Here is an 18,978-nt window from a genome sequence, read left to right on the forward strand (position 1 = left end):
GTTAGCACAAATAAGAATTTTTCCAACCCATGAACACATACTGATTACAGAATTAACTTTATTTTATGCAAGTCAGGCAACAGTGTCAGTGTTGTATTATGAACAATTCTCACTTGACAGCAGGTGTTCAATTGTATATTTTTAAATATTAGACTCTGCTTTCTCTAAGAATCTATTGGTTTATGTATTCCAACTAACCCTGGAGAGCTTAAGAGTAATAAACTGCATATCTATACCTTGGCAAACATTCATCTGGCTGCCAATGCTCTTGGGAGTTAAATAATTAAAAGCGAAATCAACCACACAAATTGCAAGAACAGAAATAAACGAAGCAAAGTCCTAACATGAGACCAAGATGTAATCAACCCTTACTGTGAGAGTTCAAAAATGGTATTTGGAGAGTAAGTGGTAACACCAGACTAACAGGAAAGAAACTTCCATAGTAGCCACACAGAAAGGATTTACTCTACTTCACCCAAGCCCAAGAATAAGGGCAAAGCTCTCTATTCAGTAATCTTGCCATTTCTGTTAAATGAATACTGGAAATAAATGAGCTGGGGGTGTGTGGAAGAAGGGAACCTTTACATTATGCCATTAGCCTATCTGAAAAGATAAACCCACCCTGCAAAGTTGCAGTTGGCTTGGAGCATGTGTGGGAATGAGAGAGAGAAAAATCCATGAAGGTGACAGAATTATACTGGACTAAGTAGTTCTTTTGTCAACTTCAGCTATTCAGAGAGACTGTATAAATCATACCATTGAAAAACAGTTTGTCAGCATTACCTTGTCTTCTATCCTGCAGGAACTCTTCACACTAAGCCAATGTCTGCACAAGTTAGCCAAAAATAGCTGTACCTTTAAGTCCAAACTTATCCTCACTGATTAATCATTGTCGTCTTCTATAGTGATCTTCAATAGCTACTTTTTGCTATTCTCATTTAATAAAAAACATGTACGCTGCAGTAATACTGATCTGCCTGGCCTCTCTGCAGATAAGTTGTCTCAAAAGTCAAACAGTAATTTTTTTTACCTTATTGACTGCAGCTTAACCGAACTTCTCAATAACCTCCTTTCCCCCAAACCTTTTCTCGTGCTGCAGTTAAAGATTTTGCTAAGAACAGCATATTTCTTCAGAAACAAGAAGATTCCCACCCAAAAGATACCACAGAAATCCAAAATTGTCCATTATACTGCTACTCTGTCTGCAGACAACCCCTCCATCTAGGCCTACATGCTTAAACCTTAGAATGCTTAAAAACAAGAGCAGGGCAGAACCTCAGAAAACAGACACTACTATTGCAGTCAACTTAGTTTTCACTAAGGAGAAAAAAAAAAAATCCTAAATAAAAAAAAATCCTAAATAAAATAAAATCCCACATATAGCACATCAGAAACCATCATGAAGAAAATATCAAGTAAAACAAGGGAAGAGGAAGAGAAAGAAAGGGAAAAGGTAGCCTGCGTTTTCAACTCAGGAGCAAGTAAATTCTCTTGTCAAGTCTTCAAAATACTATGATATTCCAAAGTGCATCCCTGTCCTTAAAAGCTTGTTGATATTATTGTCTCCTCAGCCAAGTAAATTCCTAACTCTGAAGGAATATCTTCCATTCTTTTCATAGATCTCACATTTTCATCACCTAAACATCCTCTGAAGGGCCCCAGGCAAAAGCAATCCAGAAGACTGAAGTAAAGCCTGGTTTGCACCTTAGTTCCTGAGCCTCTGCATATGCCTTAAGATTACAGGCAGCATATTTGGTTATACCCTGAAATATGAGTATGTACCCTAATCAGCTTCCATGATTGTCAAAACAATGTGAAGTATTCAGCCAGTAGAATTTGAGCAGTTTTTGTATACAGAACTATGAAGACTGTAGTTTGAACTGAGAACAGACTTTTTTTTTTTTAAGATCTAATGTTGCATTTAAAAGACACACTTCTAGTTGTATATTGGCCAGCAGAAAGTGACAGAAGCATATTGTTTTTTATTAATTGGATCAAACTTAAAAACAAATAAAAAATAAAAATCTCATACAGGTAATGATTGTTAGCACAGAAATTTTCCTGACCATGGGTTTCATTCACTGAATTTATGTCAAGATTTGCCCCAGATGGAAGGAAAATGGAAGAACAAGTTGTCAGCAGGCAAATAGTTTTCCACTTAAACACCACAGTGTAACATGTTGTCATGCCTAGTGAAAATTGGGGGATGTACTTTTCTTGGGTTAAACTCTCTTCAGTAGTCACATAATTTTTTAACCCCCCCAGACACATCTTAATTAAATCCTAAAAATACCTGTAAAGATACTGGATAGCTTGCTTATCAGTAAATTGAAAAATAATATATTTTGTAAGTTACCTTTCATCTACATCCTGGAACAAACAGGTTGGTGTGTGTGTAGTTGTAAAAATTCTTTTGTCAGGAGGAATTCTGGGTGCTGAGAGAAAAATAGAAGCAGATTAACAAGTGGGGTTTTTTGCATACATAAAATACTTCAAGCTACATGTTTCTTGTAAACACTGAGTAAAGTCTAAAAGTCTAAGAGCATATAGGACAGCAACTTGGTAGCTCACAGCTCACAGCAAGGGCAGAGGACAAAACCAATTATCTTTCACTTTAATAAAACTTGAGATCACTGATAGTAACTCTCACAGTTGGCAGCCTTAGGCTGAAATTCAGTTGTGCTACACTGCATGGAAATTCCTGTAGCAGAACACATAACAGTTCTTAATATCAGGAGACCAAACTAGTCTTTGTGAATTCAAAGGATTACCTTCATAACCAGAATGTACTTTTTCTGCAAGCAACACACAGCAAAGCTGTTCCTCCACTATTTCTGGATCTTGCACTTTGATAAGGTAAGGAGTCATCCGAAACGGGTGATAGCAAATCTCATTTTCACGCTCCTTTCCCGCACTAATAATTAAACAGAGTTAATTATTTCAACAGATTCATCTTATGCTAAACAAAGTTTTAATTTATTATTGTAATTTACTCATGACACAAGGACTGCATGATAGCTTCTAAAATAGCACCCAAGAACTTAACTTCTGAATTCTTTTTTTTTGGTAGAAGAGAAGCTAATTCTGATGGCACCCCTCGCATACCAACTGCAATAAAGAATATCTTGTCCTATCTACTGCCTGAAATGAAAAGATCCACAACTGCTTTAAATGGAAATTTAATGGAAAAAGAAAAACCCACCTCCTACGATAGATTAAGTCTTTTGTTGATCCAATAATCTTAATCTGTGACATTATCCATTTCAGAGGGATGAATTTATAGTTGTATTTTATGAAGACTGTTATATACCATCAGCTAACATAAAGAACTTCTTTTACTCAATATTTATCACAATTTAAAGAGAACAAAGACTCAGAAATTCTTACCTATAAGAAGTTGTTTACTTAAGAACCCAAAGCATAGTAATAAAAATAACCATTTACACAGTGACCCCAAAAAATAAAAATTCAGTTGTAATAAGTTTATAACAGCACAGCTTTATAAAACTAAAGCTTTTTGAACCAGTGTTAGTTGGACAAAAAAGTCTACAATAATACCAACAGTACTTTTGCAGTACATCCAAACCTACGCTCTGCAGCTGTGCATTGCTTCTAATTTGTCTAAAGTTTACTCATACCTTAATGGTAAGTATTTATTTACTCCAGAAATAATTAAGTAATAGGATCCACAAATTTTTGTTTTCAGAAGTGCTACCAGAGAGGCAATAAGCAGCAAGAAATCAAATTGTACAAGAAAGAACGCAGAGTAAGTTGCCAGCATTTCCTAAATAAAAGCAACTAAAGGGAGTGGGAGCAGGAAAAGAAGGAAGAAAAGCAAAACTAGAGGAACTGTTTCATCTAGTAGCAGCAAAACAGACAAGTCAAGTTATCATCATGTATCTTTCTTTACTGGACACTTGAGATAAATTTAACATTAGACATTAGTCTTCTAAAAGAGACTCTGTAGCAGATGCTGAAAAGAAGTGTTCAATTAACATGAACTGAAGACTTTCCATAGCAGTAGAAGATAACCATATCAGCTTGCTTTAAGGTGCAAAGGTCAATATTCAACACTGATTAACTTCTAAGATGCAACTTTCTGAAATCACTTTGCAGTTTTCTCCATAGATTCTAGAAATTAATAAACTAGAGGCCATGCATATGTTTTGCCTTATGTTCACATTATGCAAAAGTAAGACACTTACATACTATATGGTTCTTATAAAAGTCAAATACTTTCTAAATGTATAGTTTTGTAATATAACACTAAGCTTTATAATATTGTTGCCTTACCTGATGCGACAGAAAAAAGATTTCTCTTCCATGCAATCTTGGGTGGAAGACTCTAGAAACATTAAACATATTTCATAACAAGTTACAAATTACTACGAGATTATGATATTTAAAACAAGATTTTTTTCCTAAAGGCTGAATAAAAAGTTTATGTTCCCTGAAGTCTCTGTATGTATTTGCTAAACAATGTACTTCATAAGCAACTAAATCTGAACACCACTCAGATTCTGAAGCTGGGTGTGTGTGTGTGAGGGGGTGCGCATGCAAGGCTGTTGTTGAAAATGTATCTAACTGGTTCTCCGGTTTGAGCTGTTTACTCTTATCAGCTTTTCCACTGTACTTCATAGTGTTGACCAAAAATATTTGATTATCTGGGACCCAAAAACTTGACCTTTTTCCTAGAAAGGCACTAGGACAGCTAGATCATCAAATCCACTTGCCATCCCATACCACTCCAAAAAAACCCTACTTTTAGTGAAGTCTTCCTCTTACCTTTTAAACCTATTTCCCTCCTTTTCCAGAGTAGCCACAGACTGATTTTCAAGGCAAGCTCTGGTCTTTCAAAGGCCTCAGTGCACAATACTTTTAGATATTATATTCTATGGCAGCTGATACATGGGATAGTGTGCATAGCTCCACTTACTGCTTTTTTAAAATTTGAAGCGATATATAAACATAATAAAACCACAGAAAATGTTTCAGAAAAAAGTTTTCATAAATGAATAGTATCTGTAATTAGGATCACATGGTCAGAATTTACCACTGACCTTGTTTTGAGCCAGAGGTTGGACCAGAGACCTCACAAGGTCGCTTCCAACCTGCTTTACGTATGCATTACTTAGTATATATTTATTGCTAATTGTTTTTTCAGATTAAACATGGTTCACACTTTGACTTAACTTAACAGACTTAGTATATAATGGACTGGAATTTCAAACATTAAGAGCAGACCTTGAATTTCAAGTGTTTGGTTAAAATAGTTGGCAGCTATTTCTCAATTCCTAACAGCTGCAGCTACACTAGTAAAACAATCCTCCCACAAACAAATATCAAGTGCCCTAAGACCTCTGATCCTTCACCATTATCACTGATGATTGGCTTAACATCATTTTTCTAAGGCTAAAAGAATAGAGATATGATTACACTTGGTGAATGCACAGTGATGGTAGCTGAAGTACATCTTTCTATAACTGTAATCATGTTGTCCAGTATTCAAATCATAACCATTTTGAAAGGAAGGAGGCAGAATATTATCCCTCTTATATGTGAAGAAAAGAAATTTTAAATAAAAACTGTGGTCATTTGATTGCTAGTAAGTGTGGAAAGCAAACCCACTATTCAGCATGAATACCTACTGTGTTTTCATTAATCATTTGGATGAAAGGGGCATGAGAACCAATAAACAATGACATTCAGAAGACTTTTAGACAACGGACAATCCTTGCTGATCTATAAAGGTGTGTTATACTTCTAATATTGCTCAGAGATGTTCTAATACTGCATCTGTGTTATACCCTCAAAAAGTGATGGAGAAGGATGGAAGGATACTAAAAATCATTTCAAGTATTTGCATGACTGAAAGACGGACAGAAAAATACCTGCTGTTGAGATCACTCACCAGCTCTGTTGCAAATATTCCATGATGGTAATCTGTATGGGGTAGTAGAAGTGTAGAACACACTGACATCCTGAGGTGCCAAGAACTCCACAAATTTGGCATTTTTAAAATAACCCCTCTTACAGCGGAGAATAGAAGCAGCTTGATCAGAGATGTACAAAATTTTCCCAGTAATCAAAGAAACAGCTACAGCAAACATATCCTAAAAACAAAAATCTCATTATTTAGATGGTTTAAAACATTCTTCAATCTAGTATGTATTTCTCAGAAAAATACTTAATATATAAAAGCATTAAAAAGTTCAAATTAAAAATTAAGGAAGTAGTGTTAAGCCACATCTGTTTAGAGAGCAATAAAATAAAATTAATCTGCTTATGAAGTAGACACAGACAGTACACTTTTTGAACTATGCAGTAAGAATAATACACTAGCATCTTTCCAGGTTACAAGACCTAGATATCATTGCCTAAAATTTTATGATGCAGAATGAATTTACAAATTAAGAATTAAAAAGCTTCCATCTATAAAACTGCACAGTTTCCTTGTGCTTGTTACAGGCATATTTTGCATTTCTGAAATTCAACTGTTTTGTGAAAGGCTGCTTATGTTAGCTTGTTCATCCACTACAAAACAAAGTGCTCTAAACCACTTGGTAAAATAATGAGTAGACAGGTAGAAAAAAAAAGTCCCACACAACAATACACACACCCCACTTGTATCGTTTCACATTTTCTTCTTGACACAGAAGAGCTTCCTGCATCATAACCTTTAGTGCTCTATCCACTAACACTATACACAAACTTTAAGAGCTGTCATCAGAATACCGGTTTCACAAACTCAGATGATTCAGGTCAACTGAACAATGTTTATCATACTTGGCTAAAGTTATCAGTTGTACTCTAGACTTCCTATTTATTTTACTTCGTGGGTAACCTTTACTATTCATAGATACAACAAAACCCACCTACTTCCAGCTAACAAACATCCCCCATCATGACATTATTTTATTGATTTTAGAACTTCATATATTCAGGTAGAGGCTTTGGGGGGGAAGGGGGAGCTGGAGTGAAAGTAGTCTAATAAATTTATATGCAATTATTTTTTGAAAACTCCATAATATATCCCTAACACACTGGGAATGTGGAAAATAAATAATAATAATAAAAAATCAGACTATCATTTTACTGCTAAAAACTATGTTGATCGTCATATCTCTTCTTATCTAGACAAGACGACACAGTATCACTGAATCACACAGTAAGCCTATACCAGTTGCAAAGACTAGACAAATACCACAGAAGGACACAACACACAGTGATTCTAACACTTTCATCACTTTTCAGTCACACTAACACAAAGAACTGGTAAAACATTCAATAACCCCTACTGATAAGGATAAGCTGAAACAATTCAGTATGCCTTGACTAAAATTTGGAAAGAGTTACCCTCCAACTTTAGCAGGTGTTCCAAAATGAAAACTAATGATGTCTTACAGTGTATTATATCACATGGATGTTGAGGTATGTCACGCCATCATCTCTGAGCATGAGGAACAATTCAGAGGACCAAGGAGTTTAGACTACTTCTTTCCCACCTGACAGAAAAAAGCTTAGATCACAGTGCTATTGGCAAAGTCTGCAAAGGCTCAGAGTTTCTACTCAACATCCCTTAGAAGGCATGTCGTGGTTTAACACCAGCCAGCAGCTAAGCACCACGCAGCCGCTCACTCATGGGGAAGAAAATCGGGAAAAAGAAGTAAAACTCGTGGGTTGAGATAAGAACGGTTTAATAGAACAGAAAAGAAGAAACTAATAATGATAATGATAACACTAATAAAATGACAACAGCAGTAACAAAAGGATTGGAATGTACAAATGATGCGCAGGGCAATTGCTCACCACCTACCAACCGACACCCAGCTAGTCCCCGTGTCTAGTCCCCGAGCCGCGACTCCCCGCCCCCTCTCCCAGTTCCTATACTAGATGGGACGTCCCATGGTATGGAATACACCATTGGCCAGTTTGGATCAGGTGCCCTGGCTGCGTCCTGTGCCAACTTCTTGTGCCCCTCCAGCTTTCTCACTGGCTGAGCATGAGAAGCTGAAAAATCCTTGTCTAAACACTACTGAGCAACAACTGAAAACATCAGTGTTCTCAACATTCTTCGCATACTGAACTCAAAACATAGGACTGTACCAGCTACTAGGAAGACAGCTAACTCTATCCCAGCTGAAACCAGGACAAGGCAAAAGCCAGCTTCTTCAGCTTATTGGCCTAGTTACCAACTCTTACCTTGTAAAAAAAAAAAAAAAAGGCATGCCTGAGAATTCCTGTTCTAGAAAACATTTTCAATACATACTGTAGACTTGGGTCACCATACTCACCGCATTTTTCATGATGTATTCTGAGGTTATAGTCTCAACTTCTTCCACTGTGTAAGATGACACATTGAGTCCAGCAGGCTGGGATTCATTAATCATCAACAATTGGTAATACTCCTCATTGGCTACATAAGAACATTAAACAACTTATATTCAGAATTAAAAATGTCATCAGTAAACATCCAGCCCGGAAGCAGTAAAACAGCCAAAATCTTTTTTTGGCATAAGGACAGAATGGGCAGTTAGGAAACCTAGGTACTACTCCACATTAGTTTCTCCTCAGTAGAGCTTCCTCATCAGCAACCCAAATAGATTTACTCATCTTAATATACCCATATGTGCATGATCATATATTTTGGTCTGACAGTTCAAATAGTATGAAATTAGAAAATTAATTTGAAAACAATTTACAACTCAACAAAATATCAGTAAAATATCAAGCATCTAGAGAGCTGCTTTAACTTCCAAAGGAATACAAGTTAGCAGAGCCAACAAATGGGAATGCATCTGTTTAGAGATGTTTACAAACATAAACTTAGCTTTACACAGACAACCACATATAAATCCCCATTTTAAATGATTACTTTTATCCAGGTTGGCATTATCTAGGTAGTATCATACTTTATTACCTTTAACTTGTTTAATGCTTTTAAGGGCATATTTCAACGTCGTTAGGACACTAGATTTGCCTTTCATTCTCTTTTCAGAAGGAACGTGAGCTTTCAGCTCTTGTAATGTTTTCAGCAATTCCTTTTGTGTTTTGGCTTTAGTGGACTGCTCACTACTGTAAGATTAAAGACAAAAAATAAAATGTCACTTGAATGCTTGAAGTGACACACCATCCTCATAGAAGCCCAAATACACTCTGATACTTGTCACGTACCTAAATTTGTACAGCTAGCCGCATTAACTTTTCCAGTACTTAGTATCAACATTCAGAACTTACAATAATTCTCAAATTAGCTAGAATCATTTAAAATGAAAGATTTACCACCACCTGAAGTCTTATTGTAAAATGTACTCTGTATGTGCAATAGTACATATAGCCAAGCACCAGAGAACTTTTTTTTTTTTTTTGCCAGTCTCCCTCCTCCCTTTTTAGTGGTATTTTCCTTAGTTCCTTTCAAATTCAAACTCATAGAAATGTTCATGGACTTCAAAGGAGAGAAGCAGGAGGTCCATTCAAGTCTTCACCTCCTGTTCGAGCAGGTTCTCATAACAAAGGTCCCTGAAAAGGGAATGGCAGTGGGAGAGCATCAAGTTAACAAAACAAATGGAGAAATCCTTGGAACAAAGTATCTCAGTTAAGCATGGCAATACATTAAATAAGATAAGGAAACTTGACTAAATATGTAGGGTAAAGAATCAGAGGAGGCTGGAGACAGAAATTGCATTCACATTTCTCAGGTGCATGTTCAGAAGTGCTGTCTCAGTGTAGAAGGGCAAACTACAGAGATTATCAGTACCACCATCAGAAAATTATCACCTGCCTTTGCAGTTCCTGATCTCTTCCCCCATTATTAAGAGGTGCTGACAAAATCAAAAAGGAAGAGGAGGGAAGGGAAAGGAAGGGAGGATGACAAAGATGGGTGGTAGGTGGGTAGGAAGCAGTTAAAATGAAAAATCACCTTGTCTTTCTCATTGGAGTAGATTTTAAAAGCTAATCAGTCACAACAATCAAAGAGATTCTATACCTTTTGTTAAGCCTTCCTGAAAATAAATTCTTTCCCTTCAAAAGGACAATCTTCTCTTACCACCTGACAGTAGTCTCTAAGTAGTTACCCTAACAGAGGAAATAATAGTCTTGGCAACTGCACTGCCCTGTCTGAAGTGCTCAATAAAGTGGCTTCAGCTTCCAGGTAATTTTCAGGAGGATTTCCGAACATTTTTCTGGGAAGTTTGAGAATTTCTTCAGGTAGATCAATTATCTGACAAATGTTGGATGTATTTCACCAAAAATGCTTGGAAAGCAACAAAGCTGGCTTGTACTAGAGAATACACATTGTTCTTGCTTGCATCATAATGTACTATGAGAAACAGCATTCACTTAATCAGTGGTCATTTTGTACTGAGAAATAACAGCAAGGGATAAGACAAAAGAGTATATTACTCGCTTGGGAAACATTATGTTCATGCTGTATATTAAAATCACATCTACAGCGTGGCTTGACAGTTTGGACTGATGCAATCAAACAGGGCCTTGTTAACAGAAGAACCCTCTATGCTGTGTATGCTTCATGAGAGTGGCCAGACTCTTGCAAGAAAAGAAGCCTTTGCAAATTAGCCTACAGCAGCAGCAAAGATAGAAGATGAGCCTCCTTAGAAAATAAGTTATACAACTCAAAAATGTTTTTCCAAAGATCAGTAGTGTCAGCCACAGTAGCCAACCACAGGGAAGGTGTTACTTGCAGAGGACAGAATAAGCAAGTTCTATAAAGACAGGAGCTTTCCATTTTGCTTTATGTAGACAGTGAACTGGAAAGGTACCTACAGATAGTAAACTAAGTAGTTAGTTGGTGCTGATATTGAATCCAAAGCCCAGTAGTCTTTGAATCAAAGACTAAACCTATAGCTTATCAGCCTACTTTAGTCTTCTCTTTAAAGATCATTCTGTAGATATCCTCAGTCTCCCATTCCCAAGAGATGATCAGATTCTGCTCTGTAACCCTCTAGCACTGAGCCTGAAAGCTGGGGAGAACACTGTACCATCTGGATTCCTATTTATTTCTGAGCAGAGAGCTATTAATGAAATTTAAAATAAAGAGGTATCAGAAAAACTGTAATTAGCAGCCCCCCGCCAAAATCTTGCAGTGAAGAAAATGGAATCAATGGCAAAGGAAGATTAAAAAAATGCCTTTGGCTCACTCTTTCATGTCTTTCATACTAAGCAACATGAGCTCCAGAACACAATTTCCAATTGAAAATACAGCATGGAACAAGATATCCAGGTGCCTAGAAGGCAGACACAGAAAAAAAATTCATCAAGCACCAAATGGTGCAAAAGGGTAATTTTTATTTACCACTTTTCTAGGAACTGCATCAGGCAGAAACACTGTCAGGTAGGTACATGTAGATAGGGGTCTTGACATCTGTATGTGATAGCTAGATATCCTTGATCTGCTCAGGATCAGGTTTTGGTCTCCTGATCAGAAACTGACTTAAAAAACCCAACAACTACAGTAGGGCACTCTAAAGTGTCCAGATTTGAGCCTTCAATGCCATCAGGTTTCTCAAGGCTATCAGGGTCAGAAGCAGAGTTCATACAGAGTGATTCCTGCAGCTGATGTTGGTTTATTCTTACAGACTTGAGGCTTGAATCCTGGTGAATGGAACACAGGAGAGGCAGATGATATGGCTGCTGGACGTCAGAACACATCCAACTCAATGGGTGAATTCTGATGTTAAAACACTACTAGGTTGTCCCCAGGCAAGGGCTTCAGACTAAATTCTGAAGAGCAGAAAATTTAAAGAAAAGCTTCAAAAAACCACTAGAGCTGAAGCAATATTTAAAGTGAACCCCAAAAATAAAATTACAGAGTTAAGCTACGAAATCAAAACAAAGTAAGATGACTTGAAAGGTTATCGCACAACTTGCATGGAGCAGCAACAAAAAGCTCTAATTTAACCAAGTGGTTAATAGGACATGCTACCGATTATGGACAGGAAGAGAATCAAAGGATTTCTTATGTACTCCTCCAGATTTAGCCAAAACAAAAAACTAAAACACAACACTATTTAGTTGTCAGCATTTAGCATTACATACATGCAAATTACTGAAAATACATGCACATTAATTTACCTGCATCCACTGCTAGACTGATTGTGTTCGGAGTTTGCAATCATCAGACTAAATGCATTCGAGCTTGAACTAGGATAAGGAAAGATAGAAAGAGATTAATATTAGTAAACCTAATAACCAACTTTTAGTTCATTTCAGCTCTATATTTTCCTATTAATGACTGGCTATCTAGAGAAAAACCAACTTTAAAAGCTTTTGCCTCATACAACAAATGGAAACTAGCTGTTACACATTTGTTTAAAAAGGTTCTTCTTACTGTAGCTTTGCTTTGTACACTAAGTTATTATTTAAAAAGATTAAAATAGCACTCTTGCATCCTTACACTTCTAGACTGACACTTTTTGATAGACAATTATAGAAGTTGGTTTACAAGACAATATATAAATAAGGCCAATTAAACACACAACAGTGAGAAGAAAGATTCAAATTAAGCTGGCCCCACAGAACACTAGAGACCTTCTTTTTTATGAATTACAGTATATTACACAATTTACATCATACAAGAGTACAAGTTAAGTGACCACTGAGCTTCAATCTGAAGCTAATACTTTATACCATAATTATTCAGAAATCAGATTCAAATGGAAAAAGCCTTTAGTGACAAAAGTAAAAGTGAAATTCATTTAATATTAGCTGCTACCTTTTATGACAGTCTGATGATTCCATAAGCATTGCTGAATCTTTCCCATTTTCATCAGATTCATGGCCATGAGAATCATGCCCACTTGAATAGTTTTCATTTGTGTCATTTCCACTGAAGTCATTTCCACTGGATCCACTGCTCATTTCAATATCTTCCTGAAGAACTTCATGAGAGTGTTCAGGCTTTGTCTGAATTTCTGAATCTTCAGCAATCATCTGGCTATGGTTATTTGCAAGTCCAGAATAATCACTCATTTTCTGTTGCTCTTTCAACGAGAATGACGAAGAAGTGTTTTCACTGATACCAGGTTGCTGCTCAGGGTTCTGCTCCTCAGGGCTAGAGTAGAACCCCCTGAACTTGATAGAGTCCATGGGACACTCATGAGAAACACTGCCAAGATCAAGAGCAAATCAAGCCATATTCAGAATTTTCTCTCTGTACAAACTCTGTTTGGAAGTACAGACCCACAAATCTGAGGAGGAAGGGAAGGAAGGAAAAATTATTTTCTTGTTTGCCTTTGCTGACAAACTGGAATTCTCACTGACTGATGAAATTAAACGTGGCAAGTGATATTCATGGTTAATATATTCAGCATTTGAACAGTGAAAAGTTTAAGTTAAATATAATTGCAAACCTAACAATGTTTTATTGTGGAAAAGGTATTTATTTTTTAGTAAAAACCCACACAAAAAGAGAAAGTGGAATAAACATTAAAAACTCCCTAGAAGTTTAAATATTCTCTTGTTTTCTGTTTTCCTACTTAATACTTGACAATTTTACTGCCTGGATTTAAATAATAGCTATTATTATTTTCAGTGAAACCATTCCCCTGGCTTCCCATTTACCTTGTTAAACAAAAAGATTCCATTTAGACATCAGAGGATTCCTTACTTGGTTTGGAGGTTGTTTGGTTGGGGTTTTTTTTAAATACTTAGTCTTGTTTTTTTCTTTTAAGATCAGTTCTGCCATTTTGACCAATTCTTCATTTCTTTCTTTGTACAAGAGCCACATAGGTAGGTTGACTGAACACACAGCAGGAACAAGCAAACTAAGTACACAAACCCGCCTATTTATCAACAACAAAAATTCTAAAACACAAATAAGCCTAAGAATCATTTTATCTACTGATTACCACTAGTTCGGGAGGGCCGGGGGGGTGGGGGGGTGGGGGGCGCGCAATATATGCATTTTTTAGAATAGTAAGCTTAAAACAAACAAACAAACAAAACCCCTGCTTTAAAATCAAATTCTAATGCACCAGGCTTAAAATCAGAGTGTATACGGAAGCAAATTAAGAACAGGCTAAGAGAAGAACTAAAGAGCCATTGAAGAACTACTAGAGAGCAGTTCAACTTTATGAATAAAAGAGATATTTAATCTGACTAACTTCCTCATCTATTTCAGCAGCCCACAGAGACAACAATACTGCAAAACCATGAACTAAGCTTCTCTATACAATGTAATTCATCACCGGGGAAAAAAAAGTGTTGTTTTTAAAACAATGGAACCATGTTTGTTCCTTCCTCTTTGTTCCTTTAAAATATTCAAGATTACAACTGTTGTCTAATATACCTCTGACTGGAATAACAGAGTCAAAGAAATAAATCTGCAACTAAGTTTTGCTAATATTAACTGCAGCAGCTTCCTTTTAAACACAAATAAATATATATTTTCGAAAGCCTGTAACAGAAAACATTAACTTAATATTGATTTAAACCACAGTGATTTAACTCTCCTCCCCCCCCATAAAAAAACATTGAAACTATTTTCTTACCCTCCTAATTGCTGTTTTTCCAGACATTTACATTTATTTTGAGTTTTTCAGAAGAAAATACTACTCCTCTCCTCGTTTGGCCAAAGTAATATGCAAGTTATCTGTTTTCATTTGAAAGAGGAAGTGTAGTTTAAGGACATTCATTTAAGCTATCAGTAATGGTATACAAATATAAATAACTTTTTTTTTCTTTACAAGATTATTCACTAGTACATCATTATAGGTAATAATAAAAAAAAAGCCCTTCGGTTAGAGTAAAATATACCAACATTTCACTTCTGTGTGTATTCACTTCAAGTACTCTAATCCAGACTAAACAGATATCCTGTTATGCTGTTGTATAGAACAGTAGCATACAGGCAGTAAATTACACTTTAGTAGCTCTAACAGTTTTTTCTGGACTGAGTAAGGCACTTCTGTATTATAAATTAGATAACTGGAACACGCAATAAAAGAATATTATTTCACAATGCCACATACTCTGGTGGCCTATGAATAACTAGATCAGATGGTTCACCTCTGATTTCATCTCTCTGGTAGACAGAGCTCACGCTTAAACTTGCCTTACTTAGCTAGACATTTTAATGACATTCTGTCCCTGTATGTAGTCCACTCTCACCACACGTGCTCCTAATAAGCCTTAGTGGTACCCACGATACTACCTGCAGTACCACAGCCCATGCTTAGCAATGCAAGGCTAGCCATGACTCATTTTGCCTGAGAGTGACTGAAAACATCAAAGGCCTCAGGAGAGTGAATATAGAAGGTGGCACTGGGAGTACCTATATGGACAGCACATGAGATAAACCTGTTACTCTAGAGGTAAGGAGCTTTTTAGAAACATGTTAAACCATTCTCACCCGGGAAATTATCTTACTAGTACTTCAAGTATTGCAGAAGTAAAAGCATCTGTGTGGTTAAGTAATGGAACCCACTCTCAAGCCATTTCTCACGTCATCTGTACTATTATTTCTCAGAGGGCACTGAGGTTGTAAAGTTCTATAGAGGATTCAGTGAGCAAAAGTACTCCAGCAAACTACTCAGCTAGCAATGGGATGGGCTTTTTACCTTCTCTGTGAAGGTTAAAGGTAACCTTGGAGATCACCTACAGCATTTTGTCCACTTCAAATAAATGCCTTATGCACAACAAAATTACACAAGTTAACCCCATCGTGATTAAAATGAAGCTTTTGGGAAAAAGACAGCCACAGCATCACCTGAAAAGGAAGTCTGACATAGGAATTTAGGGCGAGATTGAACATTCCTCATTCTGTGCCTAAGGTAGGGGTTTGCTCCCATTTTTCTGACCAAATGCTACTTAGAAAGAGCTTTAGATACAAGAGAAAAACATACTCCCATAACCAAAACAACACTATCTGCTAGTAAACTGTTACATGATTTCTTCAGATGTAGAGGAAAAAGCGCTCTCAAAAAAAAACCCACAACAAAAACAACCCACCAACACCCAGCCAAACAAAACCAAACAACATACCCCACACACTGTGGGCTGCTATACTTAAATCCCTTAAAAAAAAAAAAAAACAAAAACAAACCAAAATACAACTATATAAATCACTGTTGTTAGGTTCATAAGCATGACCTGCCAGAAGACAGACTCTCAGTGTAGCCCTACATTCTCTAAAGATAATTAGCCCAATATTACAGTAACACATATATCAGGAAAATTGTGCTATTTATGGGAAGAGCAGTGACTGTACCACAGCTTTCCTACTCTGAATGCAAACATTTTGTATTTCAGTCTTTAAATGTAAGAAACCTCTTCTCCTGAATTCTGAAGCCAATGAGTATTACATATGCCATAGTATTTTCAGCCTTAACAGTTGTCCACAAATATTTTTTTGGAACAAGCTTTCCTTGGAAAAATATTTCACCAAAGTCTTTTCTGTAATCTTTGGAAGTTTAACAGTCAATGATATTGTGCCATTGCTGGCAGGTAGAGTCTTACAGTTTGAAATTCTGAGCTGTTAAACCACTGATGAGTAATTTTTTCCACCTCCAAATACCATCTATTATCTCATCTCCTCTCATCTTTCCCTGACACCTAGGCTAGCTTCTGCTAGGTGTTTGTAGGAAACTTCAATAGTGCTTCCTTAGGTGGGAGAGAACCATTCCCAAAATATATATGTGTATGTATATATATATAAGCTGCCCAATAACTTTTGAGGAATTTCTTGTGCCTCCTTGAACAAGAACTCAGTAATTCAATGATAGTCAAGATTTTAGGGTTTTTTTAGAATTATATTTATTTTAAGCAATGAGTTCAAATTAAGAGAATCACCAAGAGAAAAGGCATAGGTACTGGCCTATAGGAGATAACGTGATTTTCTTCCTCTTGATACCTGGCAGAAACTTGTGTCAGGAAACACTTAAGTTGTGTTACTTCTGTCTCTAACTAGCAACATGCCAGAGCTTCTGCAGCTTTGCCCACAGTAAGTACCTATGCAGTTCCAACATAACTACGTTACAGTGACTACAATTTGGAGCCCAAATACAATGGTTCCAGAAACAAAAATGAGTATCCCAGTAATAGAGAAGATACAAATTTGACCTTTCTAAAGGTATCTTTCAAGAAGAATTGGCGCAACTTCTTGAGGTGGAACAGTGTTCTTAGACAGGACTGGAAGATTAATGTCACTGAAAGTCAGTCTCACACAAAATTTCTTCTGTTTCAAAATCTCAAAAGCCTCAGTGCCAGAGGCATATACCAGAGTAAGGAATACAGGAAAAATAAATAGGAAGGAACAAGAACAACATTATGATAGACTTCCAAGAGCTTCTGGGGAAAGAAGGAAGAGGGAGTGTTTCTAAAGCAAGAACTTGTATACGAAAGAAAAAAAGCCAAGATCCCCCAAAGTAGCAATGATAATATATGCTGTAAATTTGGAGAGATTTGCTAAGAAGAGATTGGAATAACTGTAAAAAAAGAGAGAGAGAATGGCAATTACCCTACACCATGCTCTGTGCCTGTAATTTTAGATAAGAACTGATGCATCTGGCTAGACTTTACTCTCAGACAGAGGAAGACTAAGTGGAACATCTGCATGCATAGCAAGCACCATGCAAATACTTCAGGAGCACAGAGGGTCGGTCAGTCATCCCAGAGAGATTAATTAATGTTGAAACTAATCTCAGTCAAAATGCCGTAATAAATTGCACATATTCATCCCACTTATATGCTTGAATAAATCTCCAATCAATACCCAAACAAGAATGAAAAGATAAAAGCTAGCATGCTGTCCCAGTCAGAGGTTCTCTACCGTTACCACAGTTAGAGGAAGGTAACTGCAGCTCACACCAAGTTCAGTAAGCAAGTGCAGTGATGTGGAAACAGGAAGAGCTCTTTTAGGTTTGATCTTGAGACAAGTAGGGTAAGCCAAATTTTTTTTCTTTATTTTCTGCTCCATCTTTCTAAACTTTTCAGGGAGGTTATCTATTTTGACTCTGTAAATAAAAACTTCTTTTTAAATCTTAAATTGGCATCAGCTAAGCTTGATTTTAAGGCAAATAGCTTACAAAACATTCTACTCTTCTATACAAAGCAAACCTCCCACAGTCACTCTGGCAAAGACTAGAACTCTTTAAGATCCTGATACAGTGTATGAAAAAGGCAACACAATTCCACCGAACACTAAGGACAAATATAGGCATTAGTATGCCGGGTTAGATGTGCAGAAAATGTCTTCTGGTTATTCATTAGCTACAGTAGCTCCCTTATCCTGCACTAAGACAATGGAAACAGCCTGTAGTGTCCCCAGAAACACACACCAAAATGTGTATGGACAAACACTTGAAGAAATAATGGGTTTATGCTTTTGAAAAACCCTCTTAAGAAGGAGGGCTGTAGAACACCAAGGAGGCAAATTTCTTTTGAAACTATGGCATTTAAATTCAAAAATCTTGTTTCAGTGGAGATCTGGTTACATTCAAAAAACATATTTTTCCAGATTTCTTTTCACACAAAAAATATCACATCTAGTACTGGCATTTAAAGAATGAAAAACTAAAAATACAGAGTCAAAATTATCTATTTCAAGAACTGAGTAAGAGGAGAACATCTGAAGATTTGAATCTAAATTTGCAACTAACATGAACTCACCAATATTCCCAAATGAGGCAAGAGGCACACCATTGTTTATGACTATACTTTAGACACGTGAGTATTTAGGGACTCTTAACTGTACTAGCACCAACAGGAAACATTCCTAATGGTCAGGATTCGATTTTACTGAAGATCTTAAGAAGAAGAATTTCCACGTCTTCTGTATGATTGCTTTGCAAAATAGTAAAAGTTCTTTCATTTGTATGACAAAGAACTAGCAGGGGTTTAATTATATCATGCCATTTTAGATAAAATTGAAAATTAACATCTATAATGAATGCATTCTCCCTGTGCAATTAGACAATAACTAAACACTTGGTAGCAGCAAAACATTAGGAAAAAATGTTGACA

At 36.5% G+C, this 18,978-nt stretch overlaps 1 protein-coding gene across 18 annotated transcripts in view; it reads right to left on the reverse strand.

The window, feature by feature from the left end:
- PER2 (period circadian regulator 2) overlaps positions 1–18,978 on the reverse strand; it is a 50,022-nt gene that overhangs the window by 18,361 nt on the left and 12,683 nt on the right. For 8 of the 18 annotated variants that reach the window (XM_049802161.1, XM_049802171.1, XM_049802166.1 and 5 more), the window contains 8 exons: positions 12,731–13,205; positions 12,091–12,159; positions 8,921–9,075; positions 8,295–8,416; positions 5,912–6,113; positions 4,294–4,345; positions 2,772–2,914; positions 2,357–2,435 (listed from right to left, as the gene is read on the reverse strand). In XM_049802161.1, coding sequence (XP_049658118.1) covers positions 2,357–2,435; positions 2,772–2,914; positions 4,294–4,345; positions 5,912–6,113; positions 8,295–8,416; positions 8,921–9,075; positions 12,091–12,159; positions 12,731–13,104 — 1,196 coding nt within the window. In that variant the 5' untranslated portion in view covers positions 13,105–13,205. The other 10 variants (XM_049802168.1, XM_049802159.1, XM_049802160.1 and 7 more) reach the window with 9 other exon arrangements.

Source organism: Accipiter gentilis, chromosome 6 (genome assembly GCF_929443795.1).
Source record: "Accipiter gentilis chromosome 6, bAccGen1.1, whole genome shotgun sequence".
NCBI lineage: Eukaryota > Metazoa > Chordata > Aves > Accipitriformes > Accipitridae > Astur > Astur gentilis.